Genomic DNA, 18,615 nt, shown 5'->3' on the forward strand with positions numbered 1-18,615 from the left:
CTGAGTCTGCAGGACGAGTTTGTCAGTACTCATCCTGATATGTTTGTGGTGAGCGTGTTGATCAGAGCAAAGGCCCGTCAGCTGGCCCAGGATGTAGTCTGGATCCACGGATTTATTCAGGATTTCCCATTGACATAGCGGCATGGCGTCACTGTAACTATGAAGACAAGTGACCGCTGCTGCCTGATGAAGATCACGGTTGCGATCCTACTACAAATCCACCGCTGCAGACTTATCAGGACTTACCCACTGGAAATGATACAATGTACAATTGATTAAATTGTGGGGGTGTTTCTGAATCCCATCAATTCCTGCCACCTGCTACATGTTTAAGTTACGTGAATCGATATCCGTACATAATGTACACATGCATAAGGCACACCTGTGCTCAGGGCAAGGTCATTTTGTTTGTGGGAACATCTATATTAAATGGCCACATTCTATGTTGCCGTGATTTCTGATCACCAATAACTAATTAATTGTATTTCTAAAAAAATAAATAAATAAATAAAATTTAAAAAAAGCTGCATTTCTGACAATGCCATATGGGGGAATGAACGGCCAGGACAGAGTACTGGCTCTGTAAGTTTTTCTTCTTAGTACCCTTGTTTATCTAATGTTTTAAAAAATGTATACATTAAAGTCATTCATATTAGAGAAAATGAGTGTACATAGTAGCTTTACTATTTACTATGCAAATTTCTTTTTTGGTCAATTAACCCTCCTGTTGTCCTCATTTATGGGCACCAAAAAATATTGTTTCCTTGTCTGAAAAAAATCCAAAAATTCAATGAAAAAATTCCCCAAATTTCTGAAAATTTGCAAAACCTTCAGGAAGAAAATTCCAATAATTCCTTAAAAGCTTCCCTTAAAATTTTTCTTTTTAATAAATCCCTCAAATTTGGCAAGAAATATTTTCAAAAAATGAGTAAAAATCTTCCAGAAAATCCTAAAAATATCTAAAGTGATTACATATATATATATCAGTAGAACTTCTAATATTTTCTTAAGAACATTCACAAAAAATCAAACAAAATCCAGCGAAATTCGCTGGATTTTGGTTGATTTTTTTGTCAATGTTCTTAAGAAACATTTTTAACATTTCTTTTTTTCCACCAATGTTCAAAGATTTCGAAAAAATGTTGAAAATGTGGACATCAGAAGTTTCACTGAGAATTATTTTTTTTCCCCACATTTTCAAACTTTAAAACGGGTCAATTTTGACCCGCAGAACGACACGAGGGTTAAGTAAAATGTGGAAGTCAAAGATTGAGTATGATAAAATCCGACTTCTGGTTAGCTTGTCTTTGATTTTGCCAGACACCGGAAATTACCTTTAAACGGTACTTTACAACATCTGTACTTCCTGAAACCATGCTACAGCTGACGATGCTATGATGCCCCGAGTTTTGCCTTTCAGGCAGCTAATCCTGTCGGGTAGTCTTCTAGTGGTTGAGTGCAGCAGTGTGTAGTTCTGTATTTATCATTGATCATAGCTGATGTGAGCCACCGTACGTGAAGAGCTGCAATCCCCAAGCCTCCTGTGTAGGACTGGTCGGATTCAGCAGAGTCAGTGGAGTAGGGGAGGTGCCTGCGAAGCTAAATTGAGGACGAAACAACACGTATTTGCACTAAACAGGCGACAAACTAGCTGTCCAGGGAAGTGTCCTGCAGTTCAGTGTTGACAACCAGTTAAAGTCCGCGTTTTATATGAGAGAGAGCAGAGCAGAAGCAGACACTGAAAGAAATCATGTTTGAAAACTTCAAAGAAAGACTTCACCTGGTCCAGCAGGACTTTACAACGGGGTTGGTCTGCTTTCTTGTAACGTTAATCTCTGCTAAAGCTAACACTGGTTGTTTCTACCCCCAGATATAATCAACCATGGGGTCGTTGAATATTGTCGTCATGTTTCTTTTATACGTGACTTTAGCTAACTGCAGTTAACCACTGCAGAGACATTATTAGCAACTGTGGCTAAAGCTAATACTAGCACTAATTCTGCTTTAGTTCTCCTTGTAGGCCACTCTATCGTCAATATGTAGGGGGTAGTTTAACATGTTTTCTCTCAATAACTTTCCGGAGTTATATTCAGGTTTATTTTAATTTATTGTCGATGTAGTTTTTAACTGTTTAGTTTCGGTGTGTTGACGTCCCAAGCTAGCCGTCCTAGCTTCGGCTGGTTGTTGCAGCTGATGGTCATGTGATGTTCCCTGGCAAACAAATTAAAAAAAATCATTTTCTCTCACCAGTTCAGGCACCGTGTGACCAAATTAAAATGAAAATGGAAAAGCTGTTCGGCGTTTTAACTTTCAAAGTCGCACCTTGGTATACCATGGACAATATTGTGAATGATCAGAAAATTGAAATCGTATTTAGCATTTCATTTTCAAGGACTTGCTGTACTGTGGACATTTTTTTTTTTTTAAATTTTTAATTAAAAGTAAAACAGCACCCTCAGTCTTTATCCCTGTGCTCTTTTGGTGTCAATAATGAAAATGCAGTTTTCTAACAGTTTGAAAATAAAATTGAAAACAGAACTTGACTAATTTTCAAAGACTTATTTTACAGTGGGAAATATTCAAATGCAATAAGCCACAAGTCTAATTCATTGCCATCTACATGTCACCACTGGTCTGTGGTGTCGAAATAAAAATGCAGTTTTTTATCAAATTAAAAATGAAAACAACTTTTGGCATTTACTTTCCAAAACTGTCACGTGTACATTTATGTCATAGATCTTTGAGCACTAAATGTCTAATGCTTTTTTCATTTTCAGATTGTTAGAAAATATCCTTGTATTTTTGATAGCTAAACAGCATTGGGACTTGTCAATGTGTTATAAATGCAACACACTGAGGTGGCTGTTTGGCTTATTGTGTTTGAATATTGTCCACTATACAGCAAGTTAAGTTTTTGAAAATGGAATGTTAAATGCTGTTTCCTTTTCCCAATCAAAAAGAAAAATTTTCCTTTTACTAGAACTTTAATATTGCTTGCATGAATGGGTTATTCCATCTCAAATCATCTGTGGCCTTTAACTCAACCATCTCTGAAAGGGAAACTTTTTAATAACAAACTATGAATATTTAAAATGGTATCCTTGAAATATAGATTGATATATTTCAATCATCAGCATAGAAAATTCTGAGTTGTAGGAATCACTGGAAATTCAAACTGCCATGATACATGATACATGCATGGTCTGCAAGTATATATAAGCTTTTATTCACAACTGTATATATTCAGCTTGGTTGTCATGGAGCAACATGTAGTGCAAAGCAAGTTTGATATAGCTCGACTTTCTTTGTGTAAGTCAGCTGGACAGAAACTGTAACCCCAGTCAGACAAAACCAGTAGCATAAAGGTGGTTTATCAACTTGCTTTGTTAACTTTGGCTTTCTGCTTCAGACTCTGTGCATGTTCACATAAAAGAGGGCATTTATCGCATCATGTGACGCTGCTTCAGTCAATGGGTTGTTTAAATGGAGAGCTATGAGGAATATAAAAATTTCTAAAGTTTAAAAGCACTGCACCTGCAAATTATGCAGTGAAGAAATACTTGTAAAAAATAAAACTGTTAAATGTATGTTAATATAGTTATTTTACCAGTTTATTTCTAACAGACAGCTGCACAGTAGAGTTGTTACACTTTAAACTCCTTGTATTTAGGCATATATGCAGGATATCACTTTAGTTTTTGGCCAAATCGAAATGAAATTAATGTTGCTGATTGAATATGCTCTATAGTACATGTAAGGAGAATAATCAGTTTTCTAATCTATGTTCTGTCAGCTGCAGTACCAGCATGTAAACAGACTTGTCAGCAAATCAGGACCAAACAAAAAACAGATTTATGCAATTTCTGTATCACCAGGTCAATACATGTTGGGTTCCTTGGCAGCATGATTCGTACACTTTTGTAACTACATGGCTTTATTCAGTGGGACTAGTAATGCACAGCTCAGCAGGTTTGCAGATACATCATTTTCTCTCAGCAGAGAACGTGTGTCGCTCATATGAGAACTGTCAAAAATCAATGTGGTTAAAGCTTCTGACAGTCGATTTAAATCCAAAACTCTGAACATAACCTCCTCCAGACCATTTTAGGTACGCAGCATCAGTTACAAGGTTAAAAGAGAGCCACTTTAATGACACAGAAATCTCTGACTTTAGACTCTAGTTTTGTTGCTATCCCACTAATACAGCCCTTGGGACTCCAGACTATCACCATTTAGTTTGAGCATAGTACTTCCAAATTTTATTACTAAAAGCACCAGTATGACTTTTAATATGTCTCCTTTTTGAAAAAAGAAAAAAAATTATATTATGAGAAATACAAGGAGGTTGATTGATTAATTGATTCATTCATCTATTCATTTATAAAGGAGAGGCTAGTGCAAGGTATCTCTAAAAACTGGGGACCAGGACAGTTCTTGGGCTGTCTACCTTTTTTTTATGGTCTCTAGGTCGAAGGGTGCTTTGGTGACTTATGGCTAATGTGCCACAAAATTCCCATGTTTCTGATGAGGACAAGCCAGACAAGGAATAAGAAAGTTCACAGATTGTGTTTTCCAGGGAATTTGTGTCTTATGAAAACCAGCCATGCTTCCTCTGGTCCCTTTGTACTTCAGACACTGTTAAAACGTTGCTTCACTTTCTGACTTTTTCCTTTGAACTATAGTAGTGAATGGGTATTTCTGTAAATTGCCTATTTGTTGCCAAAGCATTTATCAGGACTGCAGTTAGATGGAAAAAAACATGAATGTGTTTCTTGCCTGTAAGTTTAAATGGTGATTAAAAAATCTGTGCTGCTGCTCCTAAATATTTCAGTGAGGAATACCAGTCCTGTTATGGCAAAACTTCAGTATGTAGCCCTGAACCAAACTCCATTAGTCCCAGGATGATTAGGCCAGTGCCTCACCCGTCGGTCCTGGTAGCCATTTGCGTGTGCAATTGAATTTACAATATGCTTCTCATACCACAATCTAAATGGGGTCCATTGAACAGCACATTGCTAGTATATTTATACTTGGTATGCAAAGGCCTTCAGGCTATTAAACACTTGTTCCTGAGATTTGCTAAAATTGCACATTTATTTTTCTCTCTCTGTCAGTCTAATTCTCTTTTTATCACTTTCTCTTTCTTGGCCTTCCAGCTTCAAGACACTTGGAGACAAATCAAAAGATGCCAAAATAAAGAGGAGACCCAGGTAAACAGAAAACTGCTTGTGTCCATTTATAAAGGTATTACTATCAAAATGTGGCCTGTATCATTTCTTAGGGAACAGGTCTTGTTGCATTAAATTTACTTAATTGTTTGAACGGTCTGTGCTCTTTGTGAATTTACTGCCACACATGTGGGTACTGCAGTGCTCGGAGTGCACTGAGAGCCTTCATCAAGAACTCAGTGGGACTGTAGAAAATCCCACTAGAGGCCATCTTAAAGCCAACTGCACATTTTAGCATCAAGTGCAGCATTTACCAAGAAGATGCTTTGTCCCTCCTGCTGCTCTGCATCGGACTGAATCCCCTAAGACAGATCATCACAAATGGTAGAATTACCATCAGCCTGTTCCTCTATATGGATGACATCAGCATGTGATAGCAGGACAGGAGTGATTTATAACTAGGATTTTTCATTAATGAGGATTACTGACAAAACTCTCCTCTGTTTACTGGGACATTGATTGAGATCAACAGCAGTTTGTCTCCTGCAGCTCCATCTGCTGTTCTTCTCCGTTTTCTTAATATTTCTCTGTTCATTGGGACATTCAGTAAAGCAAAACGTCCTCATATGTTGTTAATTTTCAACATGAAGACAACATAGAAGCAACTTGTAACTTTGCACATATAATGACAAAACTGTGTGCATCAGTTTTTGTGCTTCCACTAATTGAGACCACACCATCATGATATTTTGAAACACCAAAAAATTAAACCTTGTCTTGCCACAGATGAAATTCTGCTAATGTTAGAGGCCTCAAAATTGGTGAAATGTCATCAAAAGTAGGAAATATGAGTCATACCTATACATGCACGTGCAGGAGCTTTCTGGAGCCCCAGTACCAACCTTTATGCTTTCTTTATTTCATTTTCAGCATCCAGTGGTTAGATCCATTTGTTCATTTGGACTTGCTGGAAGCAATTTTGTCTGTGTCCTTGCCGAATTTCAAGTTTCTGGAGATACTAAGCCTTCAGAATGGCTTCCGAGTTGCACTGTTTTGTTTGAGGGTGAAAATCTAATAATTTCAAGGTGTGAACTCGTATGAAATTCAACCAAACTATTTTAGAAAACTTTTGGGTCCCATATAACCAATAAGTAAATTCTGTCTGAATCAACGTGGACTGATGCACTGTGAGCATTCAGGCCATAACTTCCTGCAACGACCACAGTATTCTGAATGTTTGAGGAATACTGTGTACCAACTATTGTACCAACAATACCAACTAACTATAATTCCTGGGGAAACTCTGTGTTTGTGTGGCTGAAAAGAAAATATGTGATTCCCGCTAAAGTGAATACAGTGACGCCACAAATTATCATGCTGTTACTTCTAAGACATTGTGTGATTCTGTTGTTTGTTGTTCAGGTTTGAAGAAAACCTTCCTCATTTCAGCACTGGACTGGAAATCCTTAACAGGTCTTTACAAACACACACACACAAACAAGTGATGTACATAAAGAGTGTGTTTATGTATGTAGAATTTGTTTCTCTAGGTATGAAGAGAGATGGTTTCTGCTCCATAAAAGAACTAAAGACTGTGCTCAGGCTGCAGAGGTATGAAGCATTTCTCCCTTTGACCTTGTTAGAGGTGCAATGTCACATCTTTAGATTCCTTTAATTCTTATTGGGTTGGGGTGTATCACTCTATCCCATGAGGTCTCCCTCCAAACCCACTCCTCCAAAACACTTGAGTTCAAATTGTCTGAGAACACTGGTAGTGGGAGGAGCGTGGTGTGTTTCATCATATCTAAACACACACAATTAAACTACATCACACATTCAAAAGTCCTGTTCAAAGCCAATAAAGACTAACATAAGATAAATGTCATCAAATGACATGAGCTCACAAATAGACTGCAGTGCTGTATGGTAGGGCTGCAGGTCTTATTCAGCATAATCAAGAACACTGACACTCATCATGTGCTGACATCGGTATTTAATGCATATTCTTTTAAAAAATCTGTTTTTTCTTCAGTGTCAGTGCAAAATTGTTGTATCATACTGTCAGTTTTTGGCAGATTATAACCAATGGTGGTGGCTGGAGAGTCCAACATGGTTAAATATAGAAGTTTTCAAAAACCCCAAAGCTTTGGGAGTATAGGAGTAGTTTAGAATATTTTAAAATAAAAAGATGGTTTTTAACTGTGCAGGGTTTTGATAGCATACCACTGAAACACAGTGTCACACAGGAACACTGAGAGGAATTACATGAACACTATTTAGCATGGAGACACTGCTTCTTTGTGTCCACATACAGTATTTTAATACAGCTGAAATCCCAACAAGCTGCCTATATTTATATATTTCATTTCTGTTGTCAAACCGCAGACTGTGTATGAAATAGTTACTGCTATCAGGTAGAGCTGAAATAATTAATTGGTCAGTGTGCGGAAATTTTTGTCAGTTAATTGTCAAGTAAAGTTGCTAACTGCCTACAGCAGATTTGCTGCTTTTTAAGTTTTATCTTGTACACAGAATGTCTTTAGGCTTTGGGAGTATAAGACTTTATAAGAAAAATAATTATATAAATATATAATCCTGCCAACAACAAGAAGTTTACAAAATTTCATTGTAGAAATGGAAGGAAAATAAATATCCTTGATAATAGAAATACATTTTAAAAATACATTCTTAGCAACCTGACTACAAGTTTTAATTATTTTGAAGCAGTAAACAGGAGCTGCATTTAAACTGCTCAGTGGTTTTTACTTGCAACGTTAGCTGTCATAGTAAATGAGTTGACAGTGAGTCAACATTTACAGCAGTGTTTCTCTGTGCTCCGTCTCATCCTCTGTGCGTTTATTAGGCAGCAGATGGTGACATAGTGATGGTCTCAGCGCACTGGGAAAAAAGAAGAACGGCTCTGATACAACTACTGGAACAACTGAAAAGCTTACCAGCCTTTGTCAGCGAACTTGATGCCATCACTGCTAACATAGGTATGCAGTTTCTTTAAACCCAACCCCTCCAATGACCAATAATGGCAAATCTTTAAGTTCATCACATAACTACTGGTCTGATGCAATCTTAAGTGAACCTTTATTGTAGCAAAGAAGTTGTACAAGAGGGACTACCCCCTATAAATAATCCCAAAATAAATCTGTGGGAGAGTTCTGTAGGGTCAAAGATATGCCATAACACACATCCAATCGCTTCCCCAAAAAGCCAGTCATTCAGATTAGGATTGTAGGGAGAAATGTTAAGACATTGTTGTGGTGTCATTTAAGGAAATCCTGGGCAATCTCACAGTTGGATTAATTTCCAATTCTTGATGTTAGAAGCAATTTTAACCAATAAAAAAAATAACAGTTTCAAACCACATAGTCCCATTCTCTGCCACCAGAACAGCAAAAGAAGCATCAAGTTAACTGCTGTTGATGACGGCTATTTTATATATTATTAATCATTTTAGATACTTAACGTTTAATAAGGCGAATACAATTTGAGTACGCCTAACATGGGGATTTTGAATGATCAGTTAATTTATAAAGGTAAAATATCATGCAACACCTGTATCAATGTGAAAAAATCAATTGCTCACCAAACTTAACATCCTGGCTGTGCAACACTACACTTTCCTACAGATCAGCCTCTCACTGTGATGTAGACATTTTGGCCCACTTGTTTTTGCAGAGTTGTTTGGCAGTAATCAGGCCTGGGACGGTATTCTCACTGGACTTTTAGAGCTGGTTCGAGAAAATCAAAGTATGGTTCTTTTGTCACCTGTGCTCAGCTGATCAGTCATGCCATCAAGTGGGTTTGTTCAATCATTGATTTTGGAAAACTGCAGAAAAAAAAATGCTTTCCGTTGAGTAACTATATATGGTAGATTTTTTTTGGATAATTGTATTAAACTTTGCATGAGCTTAAAAGACAGAAATCCAAGTCTTATGAAGTTACTGGTTTCATTGTGTGCTTGTGTTTGTGTTGGTCACAGCTCATCTGGAGGGTGATTTTGAGGAGATGGAGAGCAGACTGGTATATCTGGAGACTCTGTGTTCTCAATGTGAGCAACAGACAGTCAAACAACATCATATCAACCAACTGGAAGTCTATAAGAAACAGAAGAGGTATGAAGTAATACTACTAGTAAATTTTATTTGTTGGTGCCTTTCAAAACGTCCAAGGACACCTTACAATACATCACGGATAATAACACAGTGATTAAGCATTAAGAATCAGCTCAAAGAGGATATGACATAAACTGATTTCAATTAAGCTGTAATATGAGGGTACTCCCAAATGTGAACGCTAATGAAAATTAACCTAATCAAAAGCAAAAGAGTTTCAACATCAGTGGTGCTTAAACCCCTAAACATAGCTGTAAGCAGTTCAACTGCACCAATTAAATTTTTAAAAAAAATTAAAGGCTGAATTTTTTAATACTCTGAGCCTTGTCTGACTTACTCTTTCTATGTCTGAGCATGACATAAAAAACATAAAATCAGCTGTCAGAGAAATACAACAACATAATGCTGACTTGTCTGATGATGTTTGTGTTGTAATGTGAACTTTTTGTTTGTATTGTTACAGGAGGGAGGTGGAGTTGCTGGAAGGTGAGCTGCTGTTTATCATCATCATCATCAATTTCTGCATTTAGCAAATACGAAACAAACAAAATACAAGTCCAACTATCAGAATTCATATATATATATATATATATATATATATATATATATATATATATATATAAAAACATTGTGCATATTCTTGATTGAAATGCATTTTATGATATTGTATATACCTGAAGGTTTTTAAAAATGCTCACCTATTTGTTTTGTAGTTGGATGATTGACACTGTTTTCCTGAGAACAGTCCCTTACTGTTTGCCAGTAGGTCTTGTGCGGTAGTAATCCATGAAACAGCATGGACTTTGTCATTGACGGTGCAACATTTGTGCCTGGCCTTGTTCAGATTCATGATTGAAAACATCTTTGCATTACAGCTGAGCTGAGGACACGGCAAATGTCCTCGAATGCAGCATCCGGAAAATTTGCTCTCAGGCTACCGTTGCATTGAAGTTGTATTAACTCCATCTGAAGATGATGTGGTGCAGCGTTGATGTTGGTACTGAAAGAATTAGCAAAGAGAGAAAAAAGTCAGAAGTGCTGATTGAATTCGAGTATCGACCGGTTCACTTTGGTAATCAGGCGCAGCAAAAAGCACTTAAGACTGAAGGTATCCAGCTACCAGATTCTAGTGGCTACATGCTTTCAGTGCACAGGTAACAAAATTGAGATCCACTGTGGGACATGGATGCAGTGGTCACTGCACTTCTATAAATCAACTGAGAATTGTATTATAAGAAAATAATACTGCAGTCTCTCACAGACCACATAACATGATGCAATGGGCCAGAGTTTGACACACCTGGTCTAAACTGAAATTCAGCTCATAATTTGACAGTCACCTAGAAATTATTAAAAAATATCTAGAAATTACAAAGGACCAGGAAAAGGTCATCTGGAGTTCAAATTTTTGCTCATGCTTGATGGTTGAAAGTCAGTCCAGTATATGTATTTGAAGTGAGCCTTGAGACAGTCACCTCCCTTTCAGCCAATCAGATGCTACCATGCCTTAATTAGTCACTTACCTATTCTAAAATCATTTCTTTCTCGTTTGCAGTTGAACTGAATTCAGAGCATGCTCATAAGGTGGCAGAGTTGGAGCAGGCAATGCAGCAAAAACTGAAAGAACGACAGAAAGTGTATGAAGAAGCCTTTATCCAGGACATGGAGCAATACCGGTCCACTGGATACCTACAGCATGCAGGTAGGCTGCTGGCCAGTAAAGACGGGAGCCCACTAATCATTTCCACACTGATGTTTGTAAGTTTGACAATTCGTGTTCATGTTTTGAAAACATAGGTGGGTAGAGTGTCCAAAAACCATTGAAGTAGAAGTATGGTCACTTGGTAAAAACAAGAACCCAAGTAGAAGTAGTCAATAAAATGACCGGTTAGTCAGAAAGCTGTCTGAATCTCATGTAACCCAAGTGAAAGAATAATGATAATAATAAAACAGGAACACTGCTATCTTCTTCTTACTGCTGTCAGCATGGTACAGTGTCCTTAAACCTCGACAATTAAAGTTCACAGTGGCTTCTCCCCGTCCCTGCTGCTGAGATGTTGTTCTGATGGTGATGAGCCGTGCCTCGTGTTTAAGAGTCATAGTGATTGGAGTTCTGCCTAAAGAGTTCAGCGTTTTTGCCTCATGCCTTTAGAGTCTCAGGACTGCTTGATGTGAGGGCTGATGGAATGAGAAAACTATAGAATGCGGGACTGAATATTTTCTGAAGTCCCTGTAGAAGCCCCAGGTCCTACTTGCAACTATAAACCTCTACAGATCATTTGTGAATCCACAACATCCAAGTCTCCTTTGTCACATGGAAACTGTAGGAGTGGCCATATCAACCACAACTGTTGATGAAAATGTCTAAAAGGAGATAATGAAAAGATGTTTCATGATGAATTCAGTATTGATTATGGATGTGTTCTCTTCATCTTTACTTCAGGAGGATGATCTGAGGTTGAAGCATTGCATGTCTGCACTGAATAGTGTTATTCCATCTCAAATGATCAGGAACCTTCTGTTCAAACATCTCTGAATTTCTGAAAAACTTCTTTTATTGTGAACCATAGATATTTAAAATGGATTATGGGAAATTTTTGACTAATGTATCAAGTGTTTTTCTTGATGACATTTTTTAAAAAATGCATATTGACCCACTTTCAGCTCCTTTTTTTTTTTTTTTTACATGTAGGAGTATGTTTGTATGATCTCAGGAAGGATAAAAGCCTCCAGTGTTCCCAGTTATTTGTCGTCATGCCATTGATAAGCATTCTGCTATTGTGGGCAACTAGATCAAATAATCCCCAACCATAGGTGAACTGAAATTTGAAAAAAAAGATATAAATCTACATGTACTGACACTTTAGCTCTGCATGTATTTCAGCTTGTGCCATTGATCTTGAAAGTCAAGTTTATTCCCAAAGGAACACAAAGCAGAGTGAATGCTTTTTGATACTATTAAATGGTTTCCAAGTGATCATTAGAATAAATTAACTACTTAAGTGTTGCTCGGATGACTGATTCAGATTATCACATGGTGCACAGTGTTCATCTAATGTGGCTGAGTGTATGTACTGTTTGTTGGCATTTTTCATATATGGAGCACCTGTCTAGAAACTGACAGTGTGTAGATTTGCACTGATGTGTTCAGGTGTATAGTATACGTGAAGAAAATTAAATGAGACTTTCACTTCCTAAAACAAGACTTAATTGCATGTGAAAGTAATTAAGTGTGCATGTTTGTGTATGTGCATGTTTGCAGAACCAGTAGGAGCTGATGTGTGTGTTCTGGACGAGATGACAGTAACTAATATGTTAGACCAGGAGGCTTTGGATGACTTTCTGAACTCCACTGGGGATGACATCAGTACTGGATCATCACTGACCTCAGGTAGCACATTTAACACATACAGTACCTGCAGAAATGTTGTGTATTATATGCTGTCCAAGCCTTAAAAGCTGTATCTGTTATTTATATACTTAATATTTGTTTTTGTGTTACATTGAAGAATTTAAGGATTTTACTTAGTTTGGCTGCTACACATTATGTTGAGTACATACACACAGTAAGTAGTCAGTTTAGTGTACAAATCTTCTCTCCAAATGAGACATAAATTATGGGAGGACCAGTTACTGGATTCTGGGGAGATGAGTCCTATACATGCTCTCAGAACAGGAGTAAAAATCAATGACAAGCCAGTATAATTTTAACATCACCTTCTTCCATGACTTTAAAAATGCAAAAACTTACAACTGATCTGTTTTCTTTGATATTCCAGCGCGCAAAACTCAGATATGACGGGCCAAACTTCTGAATTAATTGAAGTCCACTGAGAGTGACACTTACGTTACTCAGTAAAATTGGTGTGTTTTCTTTAACAGGTCCAGACTTCAGGTCCTGCTCTTCTGAATCTTTGAATCAAGCCTCTCCTACAAACATCCAAACATCCAACCAGGACGCAATGTGGCAGCAAGAAGAGGAAGTGGCCAATGGAGAGAGTGATAAGCCTGTGGTGCAATCAGATGAGGAGGATGTTCAACCAGATGTAGCTTTGGTTGTTATTCAGGATGTGGGCACAACCAAGGGCTCTGATGAGAGTGACTCTACAGGGGACCTACCCTCTGGGTGACCTAGCAAAGTCTAGGGTTGCCTGCCACCAAAGATTTTCTTCATCAGTTAGATGTCAGTCAAGGAATTACTCGACTAATCGTCACATATTTATGATAATTCATTTATCTGAATATAAAATATCTGAAATATTTTTGGGGAGCAAAAGAAAATGCTTTGAGTTCCAAGGCTAAGAGAGAATGTTTTGACACTGTGCTACTGTACAGAGAAATCCAAAACTGAAGCAAATAGTGAGCCTTTAAATTATATATATCACAAATGCATGCACAAAGTAAGCCACAGCAACAATGGCAAAGCTGGTAGACTGAGTCTGTATGTATTGGAAAAGCTACCAGGAATACTGGATATTTCGTTAGTAAACCTAATTATAGTGCAGCTTGTGCCGAGTCCCCAAGCACCTCATCCTTTATAAGTTATCACAGAAATCATAGGGCTCTACCCTTATGCTGCCAGCTGTCACTCGCTAGTCCATATGGGCCTCGGTAAAGAAGAACTTTTGCCTGACGTATCTCTGGGCCACCAGTTCCAGCTGTCAAGCCTAATGACTTACCTTGCTACAACCCTGGCCTTCTTGGGGTTGCTATTTACACTTCCTGTAATGCCTAACATTTGTAGTCATCATCTAATAACTTCAGGCAGCAGCCATCTAAAGGATAATGTCTGTCTGTGACTGACTATTTGTCTGCTTTTTTTTTTGGTTTTTTTTTTGCTCAGTTTAAGACTGATTGACTAAAACTCCCTTTATCAAGTCATATTGGTGCAATACTAGAGTGCAGCGCTAGCAACCACAACCTTTAAAACCCTTCAGCACTGAAACACTTACTACTACTGGTCCTTAAAAACACCCCCCTGGTGCTCTGTGTGCTTATCTGGCACACCTCTTAGTTCTTGAAAAGTTTTTATAGATCTCCAAAATGTCCATCAACAGTTCTTAAAGAATAAAATGAGTATATTCTATACTTTTCTACATGAAAAACAAATCATAAATTGAGCCAAACAACTGTTAGCTTTTCCAAAGCTACACAATTCTGCCAGAACATTAAAACCGTAGGCAGATGAAAAGATTAACATCGATCATCTTGTTACAATGAAGTCTAGTGCTGGAAATCCTTGGAATTGACACCTACCACCCACCTACACATTGTTTCTGACCAGTCACCCCAGTGATGGCAACAGTCTCACCTAGCAGGATGGTGTGTACTGCCATACTGCAACATCCTGCTCATGAACAGACCAAGAAAACACGACAAAGAGGTGTTGACCAGGCCTCCAAATGTCCCAGATCCCAGTCCAAATGAGCATTTTTGGGCTACACTCCAACAAGCCAATCGCCAACGTCCAACTCTGCAACCCAGAGGAGCCAAAAAAATCTCCCAATGTCCGGATAGCACAGGACAACCTCAGAGGTCCAACAGGACAAGGCTGTTTTGGTGGCATGAGAGAGATTTACACAAGATTAAGCAGGTGGTTTTAATGATGTGGCCACAATATCTTGTTTCTCTGTGTTACAGTGGTGTCCCAAAACTATTAAATACATCAATGATACAATAGTTATTTTACTCATAATAGCTCATTCATGGTATAGGTAGTCCATGGTGAACACTGAGTTTTCCAGCTGCTGCCAACAGAACAGGTAAATCAGAAAATGTTTAAAGACAGCACATCGTTGGTTTTGATCTTTCTGTTGTATATGTTGATAATACGAGCAAAACAATCTAGAATACCAGTACTTGTTTGTATCTTCCTTTTATGCTGCCTCTTGGCCAGGTTGTCATTGTTAATGAGAACTGCTTCTCAGTTGACCTACTTGGTTAAATAAACGTTTAAATAAATGTTGTTAAACATTTTTGGGGTGGGCGGGGTTGTTTTTAATTTTTCTTTAGCTTGAGTTTTCTTGCTGTTACGGCTATTCATTTGAACCGTCTAATTGATAACTTAAAGTATAAACAGCATCACTTCAAACAGCTGGGTGATAAGTTAATGGGAAAAACCTAAACCCTTGCCCCTCACTGGAGGGAGATCTGTTGACTTGTTTATAATGTGGGGGCATTTTTGCTGGCATGGATTGGGTCCAGCTGTCCACATACAGGGAATCAATACAAAGTTTTTTGACTGATCACCTTTAGCCTGTGATGAAACGTTTCTATCCTGGTTGTCTCTTCCAGGATGATGGTGACTCCATCTATAGGTCACAAGGGATCACTGAATGATTTATTGAGTATAAAAATGAGGTGATATGGCCTTGACGGTCACAACCCATCTAAATATAATTTTGTACTGATGTGCTCTCCATCATCAAAGCACCAAATGAGAGAACATCTTTTGGAAGAAAAGTGTTCTATAGAGCTTGAGAGAAGTAGCTTTTCTTGAAGCAAACACCTTCCTGAGACACTCTATGTTGGTTTTTCCTTTAATCTATATTGCCCCTTGTTTTATCCCTCTCACAATGGCAGAATGGAAATTTCCATATGGTGTAGCAACGTCTACACCATATGGTAATTTCTTTTTCATACAGTCTTTATCTTTCTCCACATTCTCCAGACTTTTTGTCCATTGCAGGGTTTGTTTTAACAGGTCATCATCCCTTCATCACAATACACAGAGCTGCTGGCAGTAACAACAATATAGAACTTCTGACTGGATAAAACCTCACGTTGTTGCAATGGACCCAGTTACAGGGTCCTTCTGAATGTAATATTTGCAATTTGCAATGCTCACTAAAGCATTTACAGGTGCTCTGAAGAAAATGTTTCTAGTTTAAATAGTGTATTACTTATAAGTACACCTACAAAGAAGACATGATCCTCAGTATTGTGTCCAGAAATTTGGAGATTTTAATTATTTGCAATTTATGTGCGGTATTCTACAACTATTCACCAACTGCACTGTTAGAGGTCTAATGTTGAGATTAAAACAGTGTTTCTCAAATAGTGGGGGCGCGAGCCGACTGGGAGGAAAAGGTCCGTCTGTACGGAACTAATTAGCTGAACTATTGTTTTAACGTCGGCCTGTTTTTTCCGCGGCGTACAACAATACTGAAGCTTGCGCGTGTTCATCAGACTCGGAAGTACTTATTCCCGAGAACAGGAGAACGCATCGTTAATGTGCAGTCGGAACACCAGCGTACTTGATGACGTCACGTGCTCGGCTCATCTACTCCGATTATTTTTATCAGCGATGTCAAAACATACGGCCCATCGGGCCAAAACCGGCCCCGCAGACGGTCCATTTCAGCCCGCGGGGACGCACTTTACAAATGATAAAAATTACAACGACATTTAACTGTAAATTGTAAATTTGTAAAACTGTAAATTTAAAAATAATTTATAGACCTTGACAGGTTATTTTGATCATTAAGTAAAATACTAGATTCTTCAGTTGCAGATTCCTGTGACTGAATGTTTTGTGTTCTCTGTAGTTAAACTGTTATCTGGCAGTTTACAATGCACGTGTAAATGATGAACTGAGGCATAATAGGCTACTGTTGAAACTGAACTTGTTTTCCATACGAAATTTCAGGGTCATATGTTTTGTAAGAAGATAGTTCATTAAATGTGAACATTTTCAGAATGTACTTTTCTTGAACTAAAAATAAGGAGGAAAGTTGGAGTTGTGGTTATTTATAGGTTACTTATGCTGTGATTTTACTGGTGGGGCCCACTGGAGATCAGATTGGGCTTTATGTGGTCCCTGGACTAAAATGAGTTTGACACCCCTGATCTTTACTGTGAAAAACAACAAAATGGAATCAGATAAAATAACACGGCCCTGCATATTCATGTTTTCACAGTTCTATATATATATATATATATATATATATATATATATATATATATATATATATATATATATATATATATATATATATATATATATATATATATATGTAGGCCGTGGAAGTTTTTTTGTCCTCCGAAGGTGGGCCCGACAGAAAAAATTTGAGAACCACTGGATTAAAATAAAGGGATTTAGTATTTGTTCCTTACACCCTGCATTTGTATATGTTTAACATATTGAAAACCATCCAGCGAGATCACCTTAAAATGTATTTAAAATTTGTAAATTAATATAAACAATATTGACAAGAAATATTTTGAGTTGCGTCTCAAATATTTCTTTAGAGGTGAACTGTGGACTTAAAATGCCAATATTTCTAACACCCTATCTACTGCCCTGGTTATGCTAGGAACGTTCAGACTTAGACAAACAGCACAGCACAATTACATTTCCAAAACAGAAAATCCCTCGTGTTGGTGAACAGGTGCAGAAACAATATTGGTGCTGCACAGAGAGGAGAGAGATGGGAAAATAGAAGAATTGATTAAAGGTCAGATTAGAAATGTCCTGCTGAGTTTTCTTTTTGGCCAAAATTTAAGTACATTCAAGGACTTGTTTACCATCTGTAAACCAAAAAGCATGATGCCAACCTGCTGACAGCAATGAGAAGCTCTTGTTTATTGTGTTTGGTTGGACAATATGAAATTGTCCAAAAACAGAAAATAGTGAGAGCAGCTGCTTTACAAGCACAGGACAACAGGTGGAATACAATATATACACTATGTGATTCGTATGGTAGAAGAGAGTTAAACTCTCAATGAGCTGGATGAAATGGTCAGACAAAAGAGGTTTTTGGGGAAATGCAGACAGATGTTCAATTGCTACGCTATATGTCAAAACAAGATTGAGAATGTGATTAAAAAAGTGAATTGGTTGATTTACATTTGAAGAAAAAACAGCTACATCTAACAACAAACTAAATACACTGTTGAGGCTGCCATTGTCAGTATTTGCCCCGATTTTGATGACAGCCACTATAATAATTTCTTACATATTAAATCAGCTACGATCTCTAAGACTTAGATAAAACTCTTGATGGAAATAACTGACAGAACTGTTTTTTGTGTTTTTCAATTTGTGTACTAGAGACTAAGGCTTTTAAATGAATTATGACAAAATTTTGGCTTGGGTTGATTGTTACGTTTGAGTGGAAGATTGCCGCCACTCCATCTCTTCTGCCTGCACTCCTGTGGATATTAAAATTTAAATGACTGCAGGGGTTCATTAATTAAGAATTGTAAATTCTTCATTCTGCAACCAGGTTTCATCGAGACACAGCAAGTCAATAAGACAATCAGTTATCAGATCATTAACTGAGATTTAGACAAATGTCCCTTATCGGTTCTAATGAAGT

At 37.6% G+C, this 18,615-nt stretch overlaps 1 protein-coding gene across 1 annotated transcript; it reads left to right on the forward strand.

The window, feature by feature from the left end:
• Positions 1-1,496: 1,496 nt before the first annotated feature.
• On the forward strand, positions 1,497-15,144 carry LOC111569468 (dysbindin-A-like). The gene is made up of 10 exons (XM_023271604.3): positions 1,497-1,806; positions 5,157-5,210; positions 6,591-6,641; positions 6,719-6,779; positions 8,032-8,164; positions 9,163-9,295; positions 9,759-9,781; positions 10,851-10,997; positions 12,558-12,686; positions 13,178-15,144. Exons 1-10 carry the CDS (start codon positions 1,751-1,753, stop codon positions 13,423-13,425), a joined length of 1,035 nt encoding a protein of 344 aa, XP_023127372.2. The 5' UTR covers positions 1,497-1,750; the 3' UTR covers positions 13,426-15,144.
• Positions 15,145-18,615: the final 3,471 nt, after the last annotated feature.

Source organism: Amphiprion ocellaris, chromosome 9 (assembly GCF_022539595.1).
Source record: "Amphiprion ocellaris isolate individual 3 ecotype Okinawa chromosome 9, ASM2253959v1, whole genome shotgun sequence".
NCBI classification, from domain to species: domain Eukaryota; kingdom Metazoa; phylum Chordata; class Actinopteri; family Pomacentridae; genus Amphiprion; species Amphiprion ocellaris.